Here is a 21,891-nt window from a genome sequence, read left to right on the forward strand (position 1 = left end):
ATATTCGAATTCTGCATCCCTTATGTCTGAGTAATACCATATCTATGATATCCCCACTATGTCTGTATTTGATGACTTAATCAGTACTTCAAATTTATTCACTATACTCCTAGCATTAGTGTACATAAATAGGCATGCAGCTGTTCTTACTTTTAGTTACCCTAACAAGAGAACCAATGCAAGAATGACTTTCACCTATGCCTGCAACACTAATTGATCTATTAGTCTGTGTATTCCCTCCCCAAGCTTTCAGTTTTCCAACTCACCTAACACTGCCTCGATTGCATCAGTGAATATTCTTGCACTCCTATCTAACTGTATTGCCATCCCTGTAAAAATAGTCTCTTTTGTTAAGCACAGTCCTCGCTGAGTTGCATATGGGTGCAAGAGGTTTCAACGAGTTTTGTTCCTAGAGGAATTATGTATATCTTACTTTTGGTATTAAATTACACCGCAAACAAGGGGCCGTAACTGCTACTTCTAGATAAAGTTGTGGGGGAGACAAATCCAGACAGAGTAATTTGGTCCAGACCATGGCAGAATTTCATGATTTTTGGAAAATTGAAAATGATTTAAATGTAATTTTCATTTAATGTTGACAATGCATCTGCAAATATTCAACTGCAACTAATGGACCTGCTATGTGACAGCATTCTGAAAATACCAAAAATAATTTACTAGTGGAGTTTCATATAATTTTAAATAATGAATGGTTTGAAAAGATGAAAGAGATGATTAAAATGTTTAGTAATATCAGGGTCAATGTATATTTGAGACTTTTTTCTGTTACTTGTGAAATAAAATGCTGAAAATTTGTTCCATTATGATTGTTAAATTGAATTTCATACAATTCTGCACATAAATTCAAGTGCTTTCACACTAAACTTCCAAGAATTTGTAGCTAAACAAAACCAATATTATTCATTACATTCTTTTTAAATTTTCTTTTATTTCAGAGTAAATTATTCATGCTGTGTAAAAATTAAGGAAATATTCAAAATGAGCATAGCCAAATTCATAAATAAACAAATAAACAGAACCGTTTCAAAAATTTGTTGCATAGGCTAATGTGTTAAGATTTGTGTTATTTAAGCTTTTGTGAGTTGTCCTTAGTGATATGAGATAACTGAGGCTAATGAACTATAATTATTGCTTATTAAATAAAAAGTATTATTTATATCACATACCCATGTAAGGTGACATTAACTTCTACTCTGACTGGAAGATGAAGTTCCATAAGATTGTCCAACTTTGTGTCCTCAAATTCTTCATTTGTGCTAAATTATAGTTAAGAGAATTTTATTCAGAACAAGAAATGATTCAGTATTTTACTGGAAAGCATACAGTTCAACATTAGTTTACTACATTGATGATGAGCTCAAAATAAAATGCGAAATATTTTAACTTTTTAGAAATGACAAACGTTTATTTTATGAATTTCCTGATCAATAAATACACTTATTAGTTTCCACAACTTGAACATTTTCTCAACAGTATTATTGTATTTTGGTACATTTATGGCTCAAATCACAGAAATATGCCGTATGAATTAATGAAATTTACATATATTGTATACACACAGCAAGCATATATTCAGTTCCTTGGTAATGCCCACCACATACACACTACTCTATAATTCCGTCCATTCTCTACCTGGAATAGTAGAGGCAACGAGATTATACACTAGATGATCTGGATGACTTCTAGAGAGGTACCAACAGATTCAGTTTGCTGGATAATCTAGCAGCTGGCCTGAAAAACTGTTTTAGAGCTGTACCCTTGAAATGTAAGGCATACTGGATCTGATCATCATGCCCATCATAATATCAAAACATTACTCAAATTGCATGATGGCTTGTTGGAGGTTTGTTCTGGAAACAAAACATGGGTTTCACCACTTCAAGAAAGTTGTGTTATTGCACCAGATGGGAGTCATTCCAGCTAGCATTACCTGGTAACACAACTGGGCGGCATTCCTTTTTCTGATGTGGATGCTACACCACAATGTATTCTGTCCAACTGGCTTACTTGTAATATACAATATTTTCTGGACCAGGAGACATTTTCTTTCCTGGAAAATTTCTCAAAATTTTCCTGCATCTTATGGTCTGAAGATATACTAAGTACTAGTAGTGAGATTTTTATCTCTAGCCACAGCTAGAAAAATCAAGGTTAAAATGTCTAGTTTTCCCTCTGGAATTTTATTGTAATTTCAGTAGGGCCTAACCAACAGTCATTACACAGCATTCATGTATGAGAAGTGGATCAAATCAGAATTTGATGTCAATGGTGTAAATGAAGTGGTCACCAATTTCATAAGCGTACGAATGGGTGAAGAATTCATTGGGGTTAGTGAAAGGAGAGAGAGAGAATTGCTGTCTTTCAATAAACGTGGATCATTATTGGCCTTGATGGCACTGAAGATGATGCATTGTTTGAAGAAAATAAAAGTTCACACCATAACACTAGTGAAGACAAGTGCTTGGTTTTCTGTAGTGAACAAAATTTTCATTCTTCATTAACATTTTGTTTGGTAAGTTATTGTTATTTGGTTTTTTAGGAGCATTAGCAACTAAGGCCATATTGCTCTGGGGATATGCGGTGGTCATTCCCTGACCTTTCCGCATCCTCCGTATTTGATGGTCACTGACTCAAACCCCAGTCTAATCAAGAAGTGTGTGCTACGCACTGCTGCTCCTGCCCACCTGGCTACGAAGGTGCCTTGTTTGGTAAGTGCTTGCAAATTTCTGGTGTAAGCAGTAAATTATTTTTTCCATAAATTTGCCTTCCGAAACATCATGGTCAGTCTGTTTTACTGTCTGGGTTAATGGGTTAACTAGTAAATCAAAAAAAAAAAAAAAAAAAAAGTTATATTTGTCAAAAACATTAAAGCAAAAAATATTACAGTAAAATTTTAAGGTCATATTTCTGTTCAGTGCAAAAAAGTACATATTGATAAACATTTTTTTTGAGACAAAAACAAAAAATTTCATTGGGCAGTATAAATGTATTATCACACAACACAAATTTCTGTCACACTGCACAACACAACACGACACATGTGGAGGAGATAAAAAAAAAAAAAAAAAAAAAAAACCTGACACTGACTGTGGGGGTATGGAGAGCACATTTGTGTGAGTGAGTGAGTGTGCTTATGGGGGGGGGGAGTGTAGGGGAATTTGGTATGTGCTTCTATGATGTTTACAGTTTGTGTATTTGTGTGTAGGTGTGAATGCGTGTATGTACATTTTTATGTGTACAATAGAATCCCATTAATCCAGACTTGACGGAACTGCACTCAGTCTGGATTAACCGGAAGCTATCTTTAAATGTACCAGTTTTTATTTAAAGTTACTAAATAACAAAATTTTAACTAAATTGGTTTTTATATTAAATTAATAAAAAATATTTTAAAGTAAAAATTATAAAAAGTAAAAGATAAGTAAACAAATACTGTACAAAGCAATAAAGTTTTAAGTTTTAATGTAGAACATTATATTACACAAAATTAAACACAAAACAAAAAAACAAATAACTATTTTCGAAAAGTTTACTTGAAATAATCCTCAATGTTTTTTTGCTTTAATTTTGAAACTCGCTTTCGGGCTGTACGATCTCACAGACAGTTCAAGGTCGGAAGCTCACCAGCTGATGTGTCATCCCATCTCTTGAAATAAATCAGTAGCTTCTCCAGCATTCTGGTTGCTTCAGTATGACTCTCGCCAGTTGTTTCCTCACACACTTCATCATCAGAGTTGTTGTCTTCATTAGCTTGCAATGATGATGATGAGAATGCTTGCACGATGTCTTCCTCAGTAAGGATCTGATGTCCTAGATCATTACCACACATTATCCATGGGGCAATGTCTTCATTTATGTTTGAACAAAATCATCATCATTCTTGTCATCATCAGGATCTGAAGAAATATCCATTTCCTCCTGAGATCTTTCCATTGGAACATCAGGACAGAGTTTTTCTAGCACTTGATAAGGGGTCTTGTCAGTTTCGTCCCAAGCTGCAGCAAAAAAATAAATGACTGTCTTTAAGTTGACATTTTTAAGAAGGTCCATAAGGTTTGAGTTTTCTTCAAGTGCCTCTTTTTATTTTAACAGCGAGATTATCAACTTCTTTCTATATCATCGCTTCACAGCCTCTATAACTCCTTGATCCATTGGCTGTAATAGCACAGTAATGTTGGGTGGCAAAAATTTTACAAAGATATTGCCAGGTCTCAGTTGTTCTTCTGCTGGGTAGATTGGAGCATTATCAATGAATAAAACCGCTTTTTCTTCCAGTCCTTGATCCCTTAAATATTTTTAAACTAAGGGAACAAATGAGACAAAAAACCAATCTTTAAAAAGATCTGAGCTCATCCAAGCTGATTTTTGTGACATGTACTTAGTTGGGAGGGCATTTAAGTTCACATTTTTAAGAGCACAGGATGTAGCAGATTTTCCTATGACTAACAGTGGTAACTTTAAATTACCAGACGCGTTACTGCACAAAAGCAATGTCACTCTTTCCTTACTTGATTTATGTTCTTTAGCTGAAGAGTCAAGTTTTGAGGCAAGCATTTTTTTGGGTAACATTTTGAAAATAAACCAGTCTTGTCAGCATTAAAAATTTGGGATGGAACTAAACTTTCTTCACTAATAAATTTGAGAAACTGTACTTTAAATTCTTCGCTTGCAACACAATCACCAAAAAGACTTTCATCTGTAAATCTGAGCTGTTGGATTCCATGACACTCCTTCCACCTTGATAACTACCCCAAACTCGCAGTAAAAGACGGGTCGCATCTTAACTTTTCGTTAAGGCTAAGAGCTCTTGATTGAAGGATTGGGTCTGAAAGAGGAACCCCTTGCTCTCATTCTTGACGAAACCAAATGTATAACCTCATTAAAATGTAAACCTCATCCAAATTTTTATTTTTTGCCTGTTTAATGGTAGCTCAATTTCCTAAGCTGTCTTTGGCCACCATTCTGGCACAAAAGTTTTCGATTGCTTTCCTATTTATTTTCAATTCGGAAACAGTTTGTTTTGCCACCCCTATATCTAGAGCTATCTTTTTTAAACTTTCCCCTTTATTAATATGAAAAAGCATGTTCAGTTTTTGTTCCATCAACATGGTAACGCTATTTCTTTTTGTTGCCATCCTGAGATGGCAACAAAAAGTTAACCCAAAACCACAAAAAAAAAAAACACAATAGTAAAATAAAAACACAATAAAAACAAAGCAATACAGCAGGTAAAGAACTGAGGTAAGGTGTACGCATGGACAATGTTAGCGGCAGCTGTCAACTGAATACAATAGCTGAGTGACTGATTTGTGAGTCATTTCCAAGAATGCATGATTACCCTCCTCTCCATCACTGATCACATGCTATGGCACACCATCACATTTGCTCTTATCCAGTAGCAGCAGGCAGTTACCGCTTAGTATACATGGACTAGTTGTAGTCCCTTTATCCCTGCTCTTCTTGTTTACAATGATGTTGTTAATATAAACTTAGCTAGGCGAGCTCATGCTTGTAAATATATCGTACAATTTGCAGGAAACCCCTCATAAGTCAGTTACTTTTATAATTCCTTCCATATATATTTTTTTGATAGTTAGAATTTTTCCCCAGATGGAAAATCCAGTCCGGATCATTGGGGTCCGGATTAATGGGGTTCTACTGTATATGTGTGTGGGTATGTATATATGTGCACGTGATTGTGTGTGTGTGTGTGTGTGTGCGCGCGCGCGCGTACAATTGATACCTCTCTGTCATCCCCTTCTCAAACCTGATGGGCATCTTCCCTCTCTCATCTACCTCTAATCTTCTTTATCTTTACTCCCTTCTATCATTCTGTTGCCCCTGTTCTCTTTTATAACAAAATTATACTTTTTTTAAGGCCCTTCCCAATAAGCTTAAGTGACACTGGGGTTTGCCTCACCAGAGTTTTCATCTCTACTGAGCTGGTCTGCCTCCCCATGGTGTGGCTGGTAACTAAGGGTCAGTGGTGTTCCATGGGCCCCTAGGCTAAGCAGTCAGATCAACACAACCTTCACTAACACTATGCGAACACATACTAACCTACACTATCTGGTTACTATGCAGAGTTGGGGGAAACCCCTGGTGCTGCAAGACATGAAACAATATGAACTATAAATAAATTTTTGTTGAAACCTGTTCCATCATCCCCCGGTGCTGCTGCAAGATATGAAACACTACAAACTGTAAATACAAATTTTTGCTGAAACCTGTTCCATTGTCCTAGACTAAATGTGGGAAGCAGTACCTTGTAATGAATAGGCATTTCATGTTTTTAAAACATCAGTTTCCTGGATGGATATCACACCTTCCAGGAAGTAAGAGCTTACTGATTTAATTGATTATGTCATCTGTGCGTTTTACATTATTTACTGTACCAGTGTAATCATATTCACTTTGAATCTATTTTTCTCATACGAGAAACAGCATCATGAAGTAAACGTTTTTATTTTTTTAAATGCATAGTTTTAATAAAAACAAACTCCTAAAATTGATTTGTTTTATTGTCACAAACTTATTGTAGAATTTATGCCATGCAATTCAGAATAACTCTCTATATTATGTTTGCATGTGCATTTATATCTATGATTTGTAAAAGGTCTTAAAATATTGTGACACAGCATAACATGCATGCAAATAACAGGGACAATATAAACTCACCTGTTAACAGTGAACATAAATGTTAAATCTGATACAGCATTGATCGACCTTGATGGTGCAAGAATAACTGTGAAGTTGAGCTGGAAGATGAAAGAAACATTTTCATCTATATTATTTCTAATTAGATAGTATGAATCAGAGCTGTAATACTCAATATGTTCTACGTTGATAATACTAATATTATTTAGAAATAATATTTACTAATATTATTTCTAAAGAATTAAAACAAGTATGAATATGTAGCCTTTACCATATAAATAGCAATATTTCTTATATGACATAAAAAAAAGAAACAACTTAACAGTGTATTTCAGTATATGAGAACAGTACTTAAATTAGCTTTGAGTTTGATCTCATACACCAATCATTATTTTTAATCCCGCTTCTAATAAGGTTGCATTGCCCCAAACAGGAAGGTTCATCAGACATCTCTATTGCATAGAAATGTGCACTCATTGCAGTTCATTAAATGAAGAGGTCCTTAACTGTCAAAATACTACTTTGCCTAAAGCACACCACTTAACATATAACTTAATCCAGGTATCTACTTCAATTTTTCAATAATTATCAAAAAATATCTTCTCAGATCCTAAGGGAGAGCAGTCATATAATTATTACAAGATAATTAACATTAGTAATTGTAAGTCATGAAAATAATGAACTACATACTTTCTACACAATGAATAAGTCTAATAATAACATATAAAACATAATCCTATGTATTCTGATGACAGGCACTATCATCATTAAATACATGATTTACTGAAGGTTGCTAAGATGGGCAAAAACAGTATCTGGTTTGGATACTTACTTTGTATATTTACTGAACCATTTAGCTCTACACCCTATTTAATTTCATTTCTACACCATTTACTTTTCTTTTTCATTAATGAGGGAGACCCCATATCATAATAACATCGTGTCAACTTTTGGTTTTAAAAAACTGGAGATCAAATAATTGTAAGCAGGAGGAAAATGTAAGCTTTTTGGTACAAAACAATAAAAAACAGGAGACTTTTTGCAAAGAGCAAGAGATTATTAAAAGTCCACAAGGCGCGCTGTAAATTAAATTTTGTTGACAACATACACATTTTATATTAAAATATAAACAAAGGATTGTTTGCCAGTACAATCCTTTTTTTCTTGCATCATATGCCTCAACTAATACTAATGCGTTATATTTCACGCTTCTTCGTGCCCTTGTCATTTCCCAATCAAGGACCACTGTATATCAATTCTTTCTTCTTTCACTACGGTACGGTACAGTACAGTACAGTACATCAATTCTTTCTTCTTTCACAACAGTTTCTAGCAGGTGCTCACACTGAAACTGATAGAACTGATGTTGTAAAACATCTGTTGTTTAATCTATTTCTTTATCTTTAATAACATCAAATACTAGAAACTTTTCCACAAAAAATTTCAAATTTGAAAATAACATGCTGCCAGCAAATGAAATTCCTACTGATTTAGTCTGCTCTGGTAATGAACTTCCAAATGGAAGCGGAAGATTTAAATATTGTTTGTATAATCAGTTTGCACATACCATCCTTCAGTATATCTAGGAGAAATGACTTCAGTACATGGTTGTGAAGTACTTTGGATTGAAGGGCTAATTACAAAGTTTGAAATGTTGCCATAACATATAAAATAATATATCCACAAGAGAGGAATAGAAACAGACTTGCTGCATGGATGGGAATAACATGCAATAGCATCTGTGATTCAAGAATTCTTTTGCTTCAGTTCATCAATTTTTCCTTTTTTTTTTTTTCAAAACTTTTGCATCATGAACTGGATATGAACATGGTTCAGTGTCACTTCCTAGCGATCACTTTTTGTTATTTTCATTGTTTTTTTAACTCTGAAGCGTGGTCACATGTCTCGTCACTTCTAGTATCTTTTTAAATAGACTTTATCAAAGGTTGCCACTATTCCACTAGCTAGTTATACATTTAACCAAAGGCAGCCAATGTGTACATGCATGCATCAGTTGAAATCATTTAAATCTATTTTTACTTTTAGCACTTCTTTCTAGATAGCATTAAATTTTTTTATCAAACATCATCCACTCATAAGGAAGAATGCAGTCCCCTTTTCAGCCCACAAATTAATAAGATGGCAAGGACAACCTGTTGCTGCCAAGTGCTCAATTTCCTCTTAATACACTTGCTACTCCAGTTTTTAGGCCTACCATTATTAACACTAAGTGTAAGACACTTTTTTTTAAGAAGGCACAAACAGAAAACACTCTTTTAGGTTGTTCAGAAAGAGAAGTTCAGTTTTGACCCTGTAGCGTTATATCAGAAATGGCACCTCAGAGCCATCACTATCTCTTCTTTTCCTATCAGTGTCTGCTGTTTTTCTTCTTCCACAATCATATTTTTGTTGTTTTGCTATTATCAGGAAACATATTTCTTAATGATGCACCTGCACAATCAGTGCAACTCAAAGGAATAAAGATATATAAATATATAGAAGATTGTGTCCTAAAAAGTGCAAATAAACATTCAGCACACATGACATCATCGTCACCATGAAACGGTATCTGTTTCTGTATTTCTTTCCATGCATTGCATACTGTTCTTATGCTTATATATTTGTGAATGTCTGATTACATCACGTTTACTGCTGCTTGAAATTGAAAAATCACATACATACAGTACACAATGAAAGTACATTACCTTTTTCAGATTTTATAATGTATGGAATACCTTGCATGTATGTCTTGAAATTTTATGGTATATTTCTTTGGCATCTTACAGAATGACAGCATTACTTAGTTTCACACCACACAAGTAAGATTGAATGGTTTGACATTATTAACTTTATTACCAGAGAAACAAAGCTATTATCATGTTTCTATTTTGCAGTGAAGCCTAGCACACCTATTAGCCAACTTAACAAAAATAAGCAAAAATCCCAATTTTAACACAGTTTTACTATTTTTTTTGTGAAAAGAAAACAATGGAGAAAAACTGTCTTTTGCAAAAGATGGAAAACTCTTTATAGCTAACTAAATTATAAGAGTGAGATGGAGTAAAAAAGACAGAATACAAGAATACTTCAAGAATACATCAGCTTTCCCAAAACAAGTGTTCTTTATAATAGTAGTCACTATTAGCAGTATCATTTATAAAGCGTATTTTGCCCATTTCTTTGTCATGCACCTACAAACCATCTGACTCAGTGGAAACTTCACTGTTAAGTTAATGCAATCAGGGTGATAAGCTTCACATTCTGTGCTGAAAACAGTGGTTCCTATCTAAATTAGAACTCATCAGACAAGATTACAGATTCCTATCGATGAAATGTTTAATTATGATATTCTTCAGTCCATGACAGGTGTTTTTAGCTCAAGGATTTGGTTAACGAGAGCTCCAAAGTCATTATGCTTTCAGACTAATCATGAAAAGTTTTCATCACAGTTCTTTCACTTGCTTTTATGCTAGTATGTTTCTCTCACATGGCTTTTAGGTCTCTAGAGCATACGTGAAGATCAGGGAGGTTTAGATTTGATGCATTAAAAGTCTTCTATGCCAAAGTAATGCACAGGACAGATTCAGCCCTGTTCCAGATTTTCTTTTGACATTGCTGGTTTTATATTTCTTTTTAAGAATTCTTGAGGTAGAAAATACTAATCGTTTGTAAAAGACAGACAAGTTTATTTCACAACCAATGTTTACTGATGTGTTCATTTTTATTCTTTTAGTTTCAATGTTAACTTGGAATAGCTGTCACAACAGAAAGGTGTTCATATGGCTGGCCACATAAACGCCTTTCATATAGAACACACTGTGAACATCTTTCATATGGAAAAAAATCACAGGAATACACTGATTTTTAAAAATATCACAGTGATTTTTTTTAAAAATTATTATGTCTAAATACTTAGTTTTATTATTAATATAATATTGCATTTAATTATTTTATCTAAGAATAATAGAAATGTCTGTTGCTGCTCTAAACCACATTTTTTCAAAAATCTCTAAATTTTTTTAGATTCAGGATCATAAATCAGTATTATCTTTTTAAACATCATATCTCGCGATGTGGAATTTAATGTATAGAGCTTGTGGAATATCTGTGTTTAGTGAACAATATAGCAATGAAACATGCCATTTTTTTCTATAAATAATAGTTATTTCTGCTATAATGTTTACTTCCTTCATAAGTAATAAAGAAGCAAACAATTATGTTACTGTTTTGGAAACATATGAATAATCTGCTTGCAGACTTCTTCTTCTTCTGAATTTATAATTAAAAATCAAATTCAAAATAATTTTGATTACTTACAGTTTTATTACCAGGAAGGGGATTGCCAATATCACAAACTAATTCATTTACTCCTGTCAACTCAGGCTGGGCACCACTGCAACTGATAGGAAAATCCTGAGGGAAATTTAAAAATATATTTTAAAATAATAAAATAGCAAGCAATTAACTAGTTAATGAAGTAACAGAGTGCTTGAGTTCTTAAGAAATATGTGCTAGCTTTCATTTCATTTTAGGAGCAACTAAGGATGTGATGTATTTTCCACTAATATAGGGCATGATTTACATAAGGACTAAGTAATACAGGAGGAAATTATACACAGTGGTTGTAATAACAAAGAAGGAGACTTAATGAAAGAAAACTGCTTAAGGAGGTTAAAGAAAATATGCTGCTCAACAAAATTAACAGAACACGCAGAAAATGTGTAACTCGTGCAGCTTGCGATGAAGCGGAAGAAAATTTGGTATGGTGGTGTACCATAGAATAATGATCAAATGAAGAGACAGATATCTCGGACATTTATAGGGTTGTATATGAATTAACAGAAAAGGTCACATAACAGAAGACGATACAAGATGCTCGAAAATATGATCATATGACATCAGTACAGCATATGATCCCCTCCAATGACTAAATAGGCCAGACAGCGGCAAATAATGCTCGACATTATGGTGTCTATAAGATTTTGGGGCAGTGTTCCATTCTTCCACCAGTGTAGACCTTAGCTCTGCAAGTGACCAAGGAGTTGGCTATTAGCATGCAATTCAAAGCCCAAGGGCATCCCACACATGTTCTATTGGATTTAAGTCTGGTGATCGTGCTGACCACGGCAGTTGTTGGATGTCTTCAGTTTCAAGATATTCCTCCACCACTTGAGCTGTATGTGCAGTGGCATCATGCACGAAAAGAAAAGATAACCCCAAACCCAATTTTGCATAAGTAGTTCAAAGTCAGAAATCTACAACTACACATATTAAAGTCACCATTCTGCCAACCAAATCAATATGAGATTAGACCCAGTTACTATTGATTTATCAGATGCAGGCTGTCTTAGTGTCAGAAACCTTTGCAAAAGAATAAATGAACACAGAACAGCCAAACTTTCTGAAAGGATAAACAATATACTAAAACACAGAAGCTGAAAGACACAATGGCTAACAGGAAATAACAATTTCCTGAAAAAATACACTACACCGAATTGTATATAAAAAATTTAACTAGTTTAACCTTGTGAGGTTATCTAAAAAATAATGAACCCACGTTAACTGTTGGCGGAAGATAAAAACCTGTGACTGTCTATACCCGGTTATCTGTTTATTTTGTTATACTTTTACCTTGATAGTATGTTAGCACTGGAAACTGATGGGTACTAATGCTATGAAGTTTGGAATTATGTTTCTTTCTAATCTGTACTTAAGTGTAAAACTTCCCCGTGTGATCTATATAGCTGTAAACGACATATTTTTGAAAGATTTATTATTATTTTGGAAATTTGTACACTTCATTTGGATTTGTCTTTATATTTTATGCCTCTGTTTTTCTTTTAATTTTCATCAGAATTAATAATGTTTTTGTTTTTTAAAAATAAAAGGTGTGAAAAATAGCATATGTGGTTAACCAATAAGACATTAATAATTTAATAGCTGTATACCACATGTATATTATTAATATTTTATTACTTTTTAACCACAAAAGCAGGAGGCACAGTCTTCCAAAATGTAAAGTCATTTAATGTAATTGTTAAATTCATTAAACTAGTTAAATTTAATTATAAGATATAAATTATATATAATACAACACAGTGTAGTGTGTGTTTTCCAACAAAATACTGAAAGGGAAATAGTATTAGCCCCTTAAACAAAGTGAGGGTTCTACCAAAAAAAAAAATACCTCCACTTCTAGAGTGGAGCTGTAGAGAATACTGCAGTAACTATATGACAATATTAAAGATCTTCTTGCTCAATATGATCCAGTTGCCATTATCGTCCTATTACATTAGCATTAGTAGAGGCATATGATGCAAGAAAGCAAGCTTATGCAGCATCAGCCAAAAAAAAAAAAAAAAAAAAAAACACCCACTCCCATTTCACCCCTCCGTTCGTTCGAAATACCTGTCCAGCTGAGCCTTAAATTGCCTTATACAAGGGAATAATCACCTCCTTATTCCTGCTAGAAAAATTCCTGTATATCATTGACAAGACACCATGAGCTACTCTTGCAGCCTGTCTGCACTGGTCAGAGAACTTCATATCTGCCTGCACAATTACCCCAGGGTCCTTTTCATTCTCTACCACTGTCAGTGTAGTACCACAGAGTTGATATGTTGCTTTGGGGTTACCGTTTCCCATATGTAGTACTTTACATTTGTCAATATTAAACTTCATTTGCCACCTCTCAGTCCATCTGCTCAACCTTTCCAGATCCTGTTGCAGCAGCAGCATAGCGTCAGTAGTGTCCTTAACAACCCTGCCAACCTTTGTATCGTCTGCAAACTTGGACATTAAGCTTGATATACCATCATCAATATCATTTATAAATACAGAAAACAACAATGGACCCAAAACTGAACCCTGAGGAACTCCACTAATAACATTAGTCCACGATGAGCAGTGTTCACTGATTACCACTCTCTGTCTTCTCCCACTCAACCATCCCTTTATCCATAGCAGCAATTTGCCTCCAATGCCACACTGTTCCAATTTGTGCAGCAGTCTTCCATGTGCAACAGTATCAAAAGCCTTTCTAAGATCCAAATATATAATATCAAAGTTATTCCCTGCATCCAGTTATTTTGTGACTGCATCATAGTATCCAATCAAACTGGTCAGGCAACACTTCCCCTTTAGAAAACCATGCTGTGTCTGAGCTTATAACTGAAGTCTTGTCTAGATGATCCTGCAGTGCTTCTTTAAACAGTGCCTCCATTAATGTTCCTGGAACAGAAGTTAAAGTCAAAAGTCTATAATTACTTGTGTCAGCCTTTAATCCTCCTTTGTGAATTGGGGGGGTCACATTTGCACATCTCCAATCTATGGGTACCTCCCCTGAGTCCAAAGAATAATTATTATTCTTTGGACATAATTATGGCTAAAGGTTTGCTTACTTCCTTTGCTGCCTCCTTTAATATAACTGGATAGATCCCATCCACCCCAGGTGCCTTTTTTATGTTTATCCATGACAATTTCTCCTCCACTTTCCTCTCAGTTATTACAAAATCATCGAGCTCACTGCCAGAGTTTACTTCACCTCTGGCATTCCCCTTCCTGAATAACTCCTCATGTGTGAATGTAGATGCAAAATACTCGTTTAGTTCGTTAGCCTCCTGAGCAGGATCCTCAACTGTTGAACCATCAATATCCAGTGGACCAATCTGATTCATCCCTTTCCTTATAGAGTTTACATAGGTAAAGAACTCTTTTCTGTTTTTCTTTGCATCCTTTGCCAAGGATTTCTCATAATCTGCCTTTGCCTGCCTAATCTTCTTTGTGACTTGGTTACAGACCAGCTTATATCTATCATACGCTTCCATGTCACCCATTATTTTATATGTATCCCATGCATTTTTCTTCTCTGCCATATGTCTCATTAGTTCATCTGATATCCATTTAGGTCTAAACCTTGAACAATATTTCTTAGTTGGTATGTAAAGCCTAGTAGCTTCCAAGATAAGTTCTTTGAATGCTTCCCATTTTGAATTTGCTGTTGGTAACATCATCAGTTGGTCCCACTGTATAGAATTTAAATATTGTCTCAGACCATCGTAGTCGCCTTTACGAAAGCAAAAACCCTTCTGTTTACCCCTGATGGTAGCTACCTCTTTGAGCAAATCCCACTTCAGCACACTATGATCACTGCCACCTAGTGGTTCCTTTATCTGCAGATTCTTAATGCATGAAGAATCACTACTGATAATCAGATCAACAGTATTACTACCTCTAGTTGCCTCCTGAACATGCTGGTGTAGAAAACAATCATCCAATAAATCCACAAATGCCTTGCTAGTGTGTGAGTGACCAACCCACAAATTCCAGTCAATATCTGGGAAATTAAAATCCCCCATTATAAGACTCTCTGATTTACTGGCCCACTCTATTTCCCTGTATAGTTTGTTATTATACTCATCAGAGTCATTAGGCCTATAGCACACTCCTACTCTCAATTTTGATCTCCCAAGGCTTATGTCACACCAAACTTACTCGATACTGCACTGTCCAGCGATGTCGAATGGCTTCACTTCCTTGGATTTTATGTGTTTCTTAACTAATAGCATAACCCCTCCTCCCTTCCTATTCACATTGTACTCCCCAAATTCCAGTTCTGCATTCCTTATATCTGTGTGATACCATGTCTCTGATATCTCAACAATATCTGCCTTTGATGCTTTGAGCAATACCTCAAATTCATCAAATTTATTTACCATACTCCTAGCATTGGTGTACACGCAAGTATACATGCACCAGTTCCTATTCTTTGCTACCCTAACACAACCCATGTGTTTATTTGTACCCCAATGACTCCCAGCAGTCTCTGAAATATTCTGCATCTTGTTTTCCAGGCTGCTGCTCATTCCAATAGAAGCAGTGCAAAAATCACTTTCACCTCTGCCAGTGGCTACTGTTAATCTATTAGTCCTTGTATCCCCCAAACTAGCAGTTTTCCGACCCACCTAACACTGCCTCGATAGCATCAGTAAATATTCTTGCATCCTATCTATTTAAGTGTATCCCATCCTTGTAGAAGCAGTCTCTCTTGTTAACAAGTATAGACCAGGCTGAAAAAAATTCTAACCCTTGAGCCTTGCACAATCTTTCCAGGGACAAATTGATCGACAAGGCTCTCATCGTATACTCCCTCCTATTGTGTCTGGGCAGAATTGCAGACACTTTCAAATTCAACCCTAATTCACGGCTTTTTTTCAACAGTTAGCTGTACTTGTTAAGTAATTCTGCCGGTCTCCTACTCTTGATATCATTAGTGCCGACGTGTACAACTATATCACCTTCTTTGCCCATAAAAGATGATATCCGCTCTACGTCATCAACCTTTGCCCCTGGCAGAAATACCCTGGTCCTGTTTCACCTATCCTTTTTATAAAGCATATTCCCCGTTTCCCTGACAATAGAGTCACCAACAACTACTAGTTCCTGTGGGACCAGCACATTCTGCCTTGGGGGTTGCCACTGTATTGCGTGATGACCAAGTGCAAGCTCTGGCGTTGATGTGGGCAGTCGAAAGCTTGATGGGCCCCTCAATTTAGATCCTTCGAGGGCACCACCCTGTCCTTCAAGCTCTCATACAGGCCCATAACAACGCTGAGTTGTCTCCTGATTTCCTTACACTCCTTACATCGTGCACACACAAAGACATCCCCCATGGCAATATCATATCTCCGTACCCGATTGCTCCACAAACGTCAAGCAAGCAGTGCATTTTAAAAGGCTGTGATTCAGAGGGCAACTACCCCCCCCCCCCCCCTCAGTTCTCCTCTGAGCCACAGCACTCCCATTAGCTTGAGCCTTTTGCTTTGCTGCTCTTGTCTGAGTCATGATTTTGATTTAATTTCAATAAAATTTCAATTTCAGTACAAAATTATAACCCTAAACTTGTATCCCAACTCAGTTATAACGCTATATATATTTTTCAGCATCGAGTATTATCTACGATTTTCGTTTATATAACTTCCCTATCAAGTTATATATTAATTAATTATGTTACATTTGTAATCTAAGTTGTTATATGTATTTAGTTAAAAAGTACAATTTAATTGACAATGAAGTTTAACAAGATTAATTGACAATGTTATATTATATACTATACTATACTAAGCTTACGAGCTGGCCGGGCTAGCCGGGTGGGTAAAGTGCCTGCCTGGCAACCCAAAGGTCGCGGGTTCGATTCCCGCCTAGGGCTTGGATCAAAGTACTGCAAAAACCTTGGGAGGTGCATTATGGCCACAGAAGCCGATGCGCCAACAACTACAAAAAAAAAAAAAAAAAACTAAGCTTACGCTATCTAGTTAGGGATATAATGTATTGTATAACAATGGCGGCAAGTTATGAACGGTAAATCTACGGACACTTAAGTATTAATTAACTTCCAAATCTCAATGTCTCAATTCAGAATAAACTAAGGATCCTGACTAGGTCTATAAGCTACTTATAGAAAATAATTTAATATAACAATTGGTCAATAAAGCGGCTAAATATGGCTAAAAAACTTCTTGTTCAGGGGAGCTGCAACTTGTAACACGTGGATTTGATACCCTTACCGATACTAAGTAATACCTATAAAATCTCTATCTAAGTTAAACTTTAAACTAAGTATCGTAACTAGGAATATAAAACTACTCTAGAAAATAAGTTAATATGCCAATTTAAGATATAATAGAAAAATTGATAAATGCACACTGAACCAGGCTTTTAATGAATATTTCTATACTAAACTTCTCATAATGTGGATTCAGAACATGAATTGCCCTGGACTTAAACAATAAGATAGAAACAAACATATGCATTCACTAGAAAGGAATCCCTGATTACAGTTTACTTTAATAGTGAAAATGTATTCAATACAGTACAATGCAGACTTGAAAAGTTTCCTTCGAAATTTTATTTTCAGGTACAAATATAGACATGTATATTCATATATTAAAAAAAAAAAAAAAGGAAAAGCAATAGGCATTTTAAAGTCCACATTGTACTAGGAATTAATTTCACTAAGAACATACACATTTTATACTAAAATACAGCCATAGGACTGCTTAACAGTATAGTATGCTTTCAAACATTAACTTGCCTAGAATTTTTGTCTGTGAATTTCTGTTTGGAATGTCTGTTAGACATCAATTGATTATAAGTGCTTAGTGTTGCAGGCTTTGCTCTCTTAAGAAATGTTGAATCAAAGTTTTGTTTATAACAATGGCCTTGCTGTCAAAAACATTACCAAAGCTTCACTAGAAAGAGATCTGAAGTGTGATTTTTTTTTTTTTTTTTTTTTTCTGTTCGTTGGATATTCTCTTACATTCGCCATTACTATGAGGAAATGTTAAAATCCAAACATGACTAGAAAAATTGTTATATTTCAAGCTTCCTTGTGTATTTGTCAATTTCCCAACCAAGGGCCAATGGGTATTTCACAATACCCTTTGGTACTGAAAGTGAAAGAACTGATACTTGCAAAATACCTATTTCTTTATCTTCAGTCATATTGATTACTGAAAACTTTTCCACAAATAATTTAAAATTTGAAAATGATGTGCTGCTGATGAAATTTGTTGTACCCCTGCATTTAAAAGAACATCATCTTTCAAAGGTAACTTGTGTATGCTGTAGTCACATGCAGCAATAGTACAGAACTCACTGAACAAAAGAACAATCTTCTCCTTTTGTTTTAGACTTTCCACAACCTTGGTAGTAGAAATTCCTACGACTAAGTCAGAGTCATCCTTCTGATTCTATCTAGTTTGGTAATCTATTTCCAAAGTGGAAGTGGAATATTTAAAACCTGTTGGTGTAACAAATTTGCAAACAACATTCTTCAACATATCTAAGAGTAATGACCTCAGTAAATGGATGTCAGGTATACTGGATTGAAGAGCTATGTACAGATTTCAAAATATTGGCAAAAAATTAATAGAAAAAGTAAACTGCTTTATAATGTGCCTACAGTTATCAGCTTACTTTATCTGCTTAGGACTGTTTTCACTACAAGTTTGCAATTCAGAAGTTCTTTTTCTTGAGGAGTTCATTAATATGGCTTCTTTCAAAGTTTCTTCTGGACCAGGAATTGGATTTAGACATACATCAATGCTGTTCCCTAATGATCGTTTGTTGTACTTTTCAATTTAGTAACTCTAAAAAGTGTTCATATGGCTTTTCTTACTACTTCTAGTATCTTCTTGAAACAGGCCTGTCAAAGGTCGACACAGTTCTACCAGTCTACTTTTACACATTTAACCCAAGAAAACCAATGTTTACACATGCTTCAAAATCTTTTTTTCATGCTAGTAGCATGCATTAGTTGAAACTGTTTTTTAGCACGTCTTTCTAAGTAGTAAATTTCCATTAAATAGTCATCCACTTTTACAAGGTGCGCAGCCCACAAATAATGAGATTATAAGGAAAGTCTAATACCATGAAGTGCTAAGTCTTCTCTTTTAATCCCCTTGCTACTCCAATTTTTAGGTCTTCTATAACAGGGGCATTATCAACACGAGGTGCAAGATTGGTTTTTAAAGGATTTCCTCATTCTTTCAGGTTTTTTAAGACGTTGGATGTTGTACCATATAAAGTAACCTTCCAACACTGGTAAAGAGAGCAAGCTAGTTTCAATTTGAAGGTGCTTTTTATTAGAAAAGGTCACCACAATGTGATACACGGATATAACCTAGAATCACTTTGATTACTGCCATCTGTAGCAACTGAAAATGGCACATTCATTATAACCATCACTGTCTTCTTTCTGTATCATCAGAACCATCACTATGTCTTTTTTCCTTATCTGTGCAATTTCACTAATAGTGTCTGCTGTTTGTGTTCTTCAATAACCATATTTTTTTTTACTATCTCACTATTAGCACCTGAATATATTTGTTAACAATCCAAACAATGCATCTGCATGATTAGCATAACTCATATGAACACTATGTTCTATGATAAACAATGCAAATAAATATTCGTCACATATGACATCATTGTTATCACTGTAAAATGTTACATTTACTTTTGTATTTGTTTCTTGCACTGAACATTGTCTTTATCCTCATTTCTTAATGTCTGATCACATTGAATTTTTGCGTATGCAAATGTCTGATAGCAGAACATTTATGTTTTTGCATATCTCTACTTGTTTTGCCACCTTCCTTACCAATCTAAATTAGTATTAGTAGTGGCAAATTATGCATGAAGCATACATATCATCAGTCAAAAAATAAAAAAGGGAGAACTCTCCATTTCATCCATCTATCTCCACTAACAACTTGCCTAATTTATCCTTAAAGTTATTTAAACCACTCACTTCCATGACACCAGATCCAACAATCAGAAGTTTGTTCCAACGATCAATTCCTCTCTGGCTGAAAGAAAATTTTTGCATGTCTATCTTACAACCATCCATTTTCAATTTAAGTTTATGCACCCTTATGTCTGTTGTCCAAGAAAGAGAAATGAGTAAACTAAATGTTGCTATTAACATTTAGTTTACTCATTTACTTTAAAGCCTTAAACACTTCAATCAGGTTTCATTGTAGGTGCCTAGTTTCCAGGTTCTGTAATTTGCAGAACTAAAATCTAAAGGCTTTCATTTCAACAAATCCATATCTTTCCTAAAATGAGGTTTTCAAACCTGTATATGGTAAAGATGCAGCCCAACCACTGACTTATATGATGGGATAATTACCACCTTTTCTCTGATAGCAAAATTCCTGTAAATTATTGACAATTAAACACAACCCTATGAGCTACCCTAGAAACCTTTTTGCACTAGTCAGAGAACCTTTTGTTGGAGAGTAGAATTATTTCAAGTCGTTTTTGTTTTTTACCACTGCCTTGAGATATGGAATAAAAGTGATTAGGGCTAGGGTGCCCTATTCAGATCGGCAAATGGCATTTAGTAGCAGAGCTGTGGTTTGGTGGTCTCAGTCAAATCCCAGCAGGGATCTGGCCAGTTGTGATTGATTCATGGGATGAAATCCTGTCCAGTATTTAGTGTTCCATTTCCTAATCTAGATAATTTCTAGGTCGGTTCAGTCTCAATGTGGCCTATGGACAGTACTGAGTGTTTGTCTCCTGGAAAACAATTGTAGGGCGAAGCTCATGAGCACTCTGTATTCCTCCTCGGTGTAAGAAGGTGTGCCTCTTGGTTAACTGGGGAGTATCTGATCTTCGTTATGAGTAGGCATCGTAGGTCGTCATAGTGGTTGCATTGGTGCATTAGGTGGTTTCACATCTCTTCCTCCCCACAGATGCACAGTGGGCTATCCACCAGACCAGACCAAAAATCATTAGTCTGGCTTAGAATGGGCTGTGTACTGTAATTAAAAATGTCATGTTTAGTCCTGGGAAGAACCAGGGGGGTGCTTTTGGGTACACCCTGTCAATATGTGTCAATGTTAAACCTCAATTGCCATGTCTCAGAACATCTGCCTAATTTTCTTTGATTTTTTTGCAGTAGTATACCTTTATTCCTGCCACTGACCACCCTGATAACCTTTATATTATCTGTAAACTTAGATATTAAGCTTGACATACCTTCATAAATATTGTTAATGAATACAGGATGCAGTAAGGGACCTGACATTAAAATTCTGAGGGACTCCAATAATAACATCAGTCTAGCAGATCAGCATCCATTAATAACTACCCTTTGTCTTCTGCCACCAGCCTTTATCCATAACAGTAACTTGTCCAAATACCAAAATGCTCCAATTTACTGAAATGTAGATATTTGATGTCAATTTATTATTATTATTTTTATTTTTTTTTTTTTTTGTGCATCCAGTTCTTTTGTGTTAATGACAAATAGGTCAGGAAAGATCCTTCCCATTCCCCATACAAATCTACGCTGAGATTGCCATCCAACTACATTCCTCTCAAAATGATCTTGCTTTACTTCTTTAACCAGTGACTGCATTACTTTGCCTGGAACATAAGTCAAGCTTATAGGTCTGTAATTAATCATTTTGCTCTTTGATACCCTTTTGTGAATAGGAAAAAAATTTTGCCTATCTGCAATTTGTAGGGACTTCCCCTGAATCCCAGAATGCTCTTAAAATTCTGGCTAAAGGTTTGCTTACCACTTTTGCTGTTTCTTTTAATATAACTGGACAGAAGCTAACTAAAGAAGATAACTAGCTGCATATGATTTATTTACTTTTAGCTTCAAGAATTTCTCTTTATTTTCAATTATGACAAAATCAT

General features: G+C 35.1%; 1 protein-coding gene across 1 annotated transcript in view; it reads right to left on the reverse strand.

Moving 5' to 3' along the window:
- The window catches only part of LOC150090997 (integrin alpha-PS2-like), a 366,306-nt gene that overhangs the window by 48,405 nt on the left and 296,010 nt on the right, over positions 1-21,891 (reverse strand). The window contains exons 21-23 of the mRNA XM_090381009.1: positions 10,996-11,091; positions 6,700-6,779; positions 1,188-1,277 (exon numbers count right to left, since the gene is read on the reverse strand). Of these exons, the coding sequence (XP_090237135.1) occupies positions 1,188-1,277; positions 6,700-6,779; positions 10,996-11,091 (266 nt within the window). The remainder of the gene's footprint in view (positions 1-1,187; positions 1,278-6,699; positions 6,780-10,995; positions 11,092-21,891) is intronic.

Source organism: Mastigoproctus giganteus, chromosome 1, assembly GCF_048544385.1.
Source record: "Mastigoproctus giganteus isolate SK-2022 chromosome 1, ASM4854438v1, whole genome shotgun sequence".
Classification (NCBI taxonomy): domain Eukaryota; kingdom Metazoa; phylum Arthropoda; class Arachnida; order Uropygi; family Thelyphonidae; genus Mastigoproctus; species Mastigoproctus giganteus.